The 6,051-nt window shown below is 44.4% G+C and overlaps 1 protein-coding gene across 1 annotated transcript; it reads right to left on the reverse strand.

The window, feature by feature from the left end:
• Positions 1-6: 6 nt before the first annotated feature.
• On the reverse strand, positions 7-6,047 carry LOC116378818 (diacylglycerol kinase delta-like; the record flags this gene model as incomplete). Its single annotated transcript, XM_031840730.1, has 8 exons — positions 7-358; positions 674-804; positions 1,087-1,204; positions 1,296-1,415; positions 1,497-1,589; positions 1,702-1,813; positions 5,558-5,730; positions 6,027-6,047. Coding segments are annotated over 8 exons (858 nt in total), but the record flags the coding sequence as incomplete, so codon positions are not given.
• Positions 6,048-6,051: the final 4 nt, after the last annotated feature.

Raw genomic sequence — 6,051 nt, forward strand, 5'->3', positions numbered from 1 at the left:
TCAGTGGGGTTTGAACCCTAATAATAAAAACATCAGTGGGGTTTGAATCCTAATAATAAAATCATCAGTGGGGTTTGAACCCTAATAATAAAAACATCAGTGGGGTTTGAAACCTAATAATATAACATCAGTGGGGTTTGAAACCTAATAATAATAAAAACATCATTGGGTTTTGAACCCTAATAATAAAAACATCATTGGGATTTGAACCCTAATAATAATAATAAAGACATCATTGGGATTTGAACCCTTACCCACCTGGCAGTACTCAGGCCTCGCTGGCGCTGCTGTTCCTATTGAGCTCACGGATTCCCTGAAGGATTCTCTTCATGTGACCCACCTTCGTCACCCCGAGGTCCTGAACACAGACACACCTGAATCTGTCTTACTCGTCTGGTTGGTTTTGCTCTTATTGTAAATACACAGAAATAGAAATACAGCTAAAAAGGACGGAGATAAACATTTATCTATCAGATAAAGTCTTCTGTAAATTAACTAATGTAACATGTTGCTTTACACACAGCGTTTATACAGCAGCTTAGATCAATAACGACATGAACATGTTAAACAATAAATATCATAAATAGTTTAACAACAGAAGGTAACAACACAGAAGGCAATGTCCGTCCTCCATGACTCAGCACAGTTAGCGGTTAGCGGCTAGCAGCAGTACCTTCAGGTCCCTCCTCTCCAGGTGGATGAGTTCGGCCCCGCGGACGTCGTGTCCCATGAAGATGTCCTGATACTCAGTGAGACACAGAAAGTCCAGCCACGCCCCCACCTCCTCCGTCCCCCACTGGTGAACTGAGACACAGACAGGAAGTGGTTCAAACAGACAGGAAGTGGTTCACGCAGAGATGAAGTGGTTCATGCAGACAGGAAGTGGTTCACACAGACAGGAAGTGGTTCACGCAGACAGGAAGTGGTTCAGGCAGACAGGAAGTGGTTCACACAAACAGGAAACAACCCAAGAAGTGTCAGAGAATAGCAAACCTGATTTCACTAGAATACAGATGTGTACCATCTAAAACCAACAGTCAGAGACAAAGACAGGTAGGGAGAGAGAGACAGGTAGAGAGAGCTTACCTGGTAGAGACAGAGGACTGCAGGTCTCCTTGTTCTTGTTGTTTTTGTCTTTTTTTAACTTGGGGACAAGACGAAACTTTGCGCTCCGGCTGCGTTTGGAGAAATCTGTCAGAGGATCCTGAAGACACACAGACAGGTTTGTAGAAGCAGACAGACAGACAGACCAGGACCAGGATAACCATCATGCAGGTCTAGTTGTGGTGGTTTACCTCGTGGTCTGACGGGTCGATCACCGGACTCAACCAGGAAACATCAGCCAGCTGATGGAGCTGCTGAGCCACCGAGCTCAGAGCTGCATTCAACTGGTCTTGCTGAGGAGGATCCAGCTGCTGCATACAAACAACAACCATGAGGACCAGGACAGATATGTCTTCAACATCTCAAAAGGTTTATCAGAGGGACACAGTTACCATGGACATGTTTCCAGCCAGCAGCAGTTCAGTCTCACTGAGTAAAGCTTTGACGTTAATGACCATCTGAAGGACCACGCTGCAGCACAGAGCCTGGAGACAGACAAGAGAGACAGACAGGTAAGAGAGAGACAGGTGGGAGAGAGAAAGGTGAGAGAGAGACAGACAGGAAAGGACAGAAGAGACCACTAGTCCTGCTCAGTACCCCAGAGTTGTTGGAGTTGGCGTAGACCACGTCCATGGCCTTTGAGCTGGCGTTGACAGCGTGAGCAAGTTCCTGTTCCAGACTGTGGTGAGACTGAGCAACTTCACGAATACTGAAACACAAAATGATAGAATACTATAATAATAATAAACTAGAAAATTCCTAAACAAATTTTGACAGTGTGGCTTCTACTGCCCGAAGAAATCGCAATATATACACACGCCAATGTTACCGGTAGTGTCATTCAGGTTCAATTGAGATAGCGCTACTCTCTTTTCTGCATTTTAGATTCATACTCTTGGATTGAATCTAGTATTTGTGGGGCTTTTATTTTGAAAGGGTGGGACTGGGTGGGTGAGAGAGGAGACAGAATCATAATGTTTGACACTAAAATGTGAGGCTTCATCACAAGCATTCCAGTTAGAATTCATTCTGTGGGGCTTTTAATTTGAAATGGGGTGGGGGGTGAGAGGGGAAAAGTCCTCTAAAAATATCTAAGACCTGAATGACTGTATGATAGAGAGAGACAGAGAGGGAGAGAGAGACAGACAGAAAGATAGACAGAGAGGAGAGAGAGACAGAGTGAGTGAGACAGGCAGACAGGAGGTCTAATGATCTTTCCTTGAATATCATGTGTGTATGTGTGTAGAGAGAGATAGAGAGAGACAGACAGACAGACAGACAGACAGGAGGTCTAACAATGCCTTTGACTGAATATCTCCATGTCATGTGTGTGTGTAGAGACAGAGAGAGCGTGCCTGCGTGCGTGTGTAACTAGTTGCCATGGTGAGGACGCACCTGGTGTTAGAGGCAGACTGATTAAGAAACGTTACAGTAAACAGTGATTTTGAACAAAACCCCTAACTCCTTTTAACAAATTAGCAGGAGTCTGAGTGCCAAAATATGGATACCGTGAGAAAGATAAGACTCTGGCAAACACGATAATGTGGTTTTTATGTTTGTGGTGTTAATAATGTGAGCTCCAGAGCAATAGACAAAACTGGTACCGTCTGCGTTCTTTGAGAAATGAGTGGTGAGATTTAACATGGAGTCTAATGGAGCAGTTGGTTGGAGTTCATGTCGCTCTGCGGCTCTTTGAGCCAAATGTGTAAGTCCGTTGGATTCCATAGACACTTTACTGCGACCAGCACAACATTTCCAAGCTTTTGGGCCATAAATGGTGTATAAAGAGTAAAAATTGTGGGAGCTGGAGCAATCTGTTTGGAAAAATCACAGAATATTTTCCTGCTCCGCTCCACTCTGACAGTTATGCTCTCACTCTAGCTCTTAACGAGCCGTGCAATACACACCCATTATAAAATCTGAAACAGACCCAAAATTTTCCTGAAACTTAATTTGTGACTTCATGAAAACTGTGCTAGCTATCAAAATGTCCATTTGGCTCAATAAAGTGCAGCGTTTTGTCTACGTTTTAAACTTCGTATCATGTTTCTACGTTAAAGTATGGCCAGTCAATATGGGCCCAAAGTTAAGTTTTTTTTTAGCTCTCTTCACGCCGAAACCCCATTCAAGTGAATGGAGAAATTTTGCTCTGTTTTTTGGGATTTCCGGGAAAACCGCTGGGCGAATCTCTCCGAAAAATAGATAGCACACTATTCCCGATCAGGCCGCACGTTTTGATGTATTTGTCACGCCGCTGTTGGCAATGCTGTGTGAGCAGAAGCGCGCCAAACTTTTGGATAAAGATTATTATTATTATTAAGCCCGCAGGATTACAATCAGTGTGCTTTGGCACAGACAGTTTTACTGCCTTTGTGCCACAAAGCCACACTGAATAATATATTATCAGGGTGATTAAAATATGAGGCTGTTGTTTCATTAACAACATGAATGATTAGTAACACAGATATAAAACAAGGTGATGAGAGAAACTGTCTAGAACCAAAAACAAGAGTCTACTAGAGTTCAGATTATTACAGCTCAATCATCAACATTATCTCATAACTGTGCATTTATATTATATTAAAGTGGCCTAAATTTATTATGTAAAAACAGTATTATGAATGTCTAATATACTTCTTTATTCAATATCTTTGATGTAGAATTCAGAAATAGATTCAGTACTATAGTCTCTGCTCACCTACTGTAATATATTAATATTAATTCTCCGGTCTCCCTGGTCTCTTTAATCTATCTGGTCTCTCTAAACCAGAGGTAGCCAACACGGTGCCCGCGGGCACCTGGTCGCCCGCAGGGACCACGTGAGTCGCCCGCAAGGCATGTTCTAAAAATAGTATTAGTCACCATAGAGCTCTGTCTAAAAACCGCACCAGGTTTTCAGGTTCCGAATGGCGGGCGCTTCCCGTTGGCGCCGGATGCGCGCCGCAAGCGCACCACGTCATCAGGTCTGTCAGTCCTCGGAACAGTCCACGGGGCAACAACTCTTGGGTGGCGGGGGTAAAGGCGAGGCAACGCAATCCAACCGAAAAGGCCCAGACTAGAGGTTTGAACGTGGGCGCCCGAAGATACTCGCGCACCTCGGAGGGTTGGATCCCCCCCCCTCGGCTATAGACGAGACTGTTTACTAGTTTCTTCGTGGAGAAAAAGGTACCATTAGAAATGGTGTCGGTGACAACAAACGGGGCTCCCGCCATGACGGGCCGGCATGCAGGCTTCATTGCGCAATGTAAAGGTGACCCAGACTTCCCAAAATGTCTACATTACCACTGCATCATTCACCAGCAGGCGCTATGTGCAAAAAGTAACCGGCTTTGATCATGTGATGACTCCTGTCGTGAAGATCATAAATGGCATCCGCTCCAAAGCCAAACAACACAGGATATTCATAACTGATGATTTGTATAAATATGGGACAGAGTTGATTTGTTGATCATGATTTGTTCAAAAATGTTACAAAAGTGGTTAGTACAAATGAGACATGATGTGAAGATATGACAGTTAATAATTTCATAAAAAATGTTAGAATGTTAGAAGTGATATAACAAAAAATATAACAGGTGTGATTTTGAACCAAATGCTACAAATGTGACAATACAAATATTCATACAAAACTGTCAAGAAAGATATTTACTAAAATATCAGAGATGTGATACCTATGACTTTCAAATGTTGAAACAGAATAACAGAAATAAATGTTTAAATATATCTGTGTTTCCTACCATCATTGTTGTGGAAATCATTGTTGATAATTATTGTGAGGAATAATTAACATTGTCATGTGATCAGACAGTCTCTTCACTCATATTAATATTAAAAGGTGATCTGTGCAACTTTGTTATTCAGGAAGTTTGTATCAAACAAGTAGCCCTTCGTACTACTCGGTACCCTTGAAGTAGCTCTCAGTTTCAAAAAGGTTGGTGACCCCTGCTCTAAACTCTCTGGTCTCTCTGGTCTCCCTGGTCTCCCTGGTCTCTCTGAGGTCTCTGGTCTCTCTGATCTCTCTAATCTCTCTGGTCTCCCTGATCTCTCTAATCTCTCTGGTCTCCCTGATCTCTATAATCTCTCTGGTCTCCGTGGTCTCCCTGGTCGCTCTAATCTCTCTGCTCTCTCTGGTCTCTCTACGATCTCTGGTCTTCCTGGTCTCTCGGTCTCTCTAATCTCTCTGGTCCCCTTGGTCTCTATAATCTCCCTGGTCTCTCCAATCGCTCTGGTCTCCGTGGTCTCTTTAATCTCTCTGTCTCTCTAAACTCTCTTTTCTCTCTGGTCTCCCTGGTCTCTCTGAGGTCTCTGGTCTCTCTGATCTCTCTAATCTCTCTGGTCTCCCTAGTATTTCTAATCTATCTGGTCTCTTTGGTCTTTAATCCACCAGCTGCTGCCCATGAGAGGCGATTGTAAACATGACCAGGTAAGATGATGTAATGAGTAAAACCCTCACCTGTGTATCAGAGCTCCTGCTGCCTGACCGAACTCACTGATGAGCGACGCCTCATCTTCAGAGACAATTTCTGGCTGGGAGGAGAGGGGGGGCTGAGGGTGCTGAGGAGGGGGGGTCCGGAGAAACTCACACTTCTGTTTGTCCTCCCAGGACTTAAGGGTGCTCTCAAACGCCTGAAACACACACACACACTAATGGTGAGGGTCTGAGCTAGTGCCCTGTCTCTGGTGAGGGTCTGGGGTAGTGCCCTGTCTCTGGTGATGGTCTGGGGTAGTACCCTGTTTGTGAGGGTCTGGGGTAGTGCCCTGTCTCTGAGGGTCTAGGGTAGTGCCCTGTCTCTCTGGTATTGTTCTGGTCTAGTACTTACCCTGTTTCTGGTGAGGGTCTGGTCTAGTAGTCACCCCGTCTCTGGTATTGTTCTGGTCTATTATTCACCCTGTCTCTGGCGAGGGTCTGGTCTAGTACTCACCCTGTCTCTGGTGAGGGTCTGGTCT

This window comes from Anarrhichthys ocellatus, unplaced genomic scaffold (assembly GCF_004355925.1).
Source record: "Anarrhichthys ocellatus isolate YVR2014 unplaced genomic scaffold, GSC_Weel_1.0 scaffold3212, whole genome shotgun sequence".
NCBI classification, from domain to species: Eukaryota; Metazoa; Chordata; class Actinopteri; order Perciformes; family Anarhichadidae; genus Anarrhichthys; species Anarrhichthys ocellatus.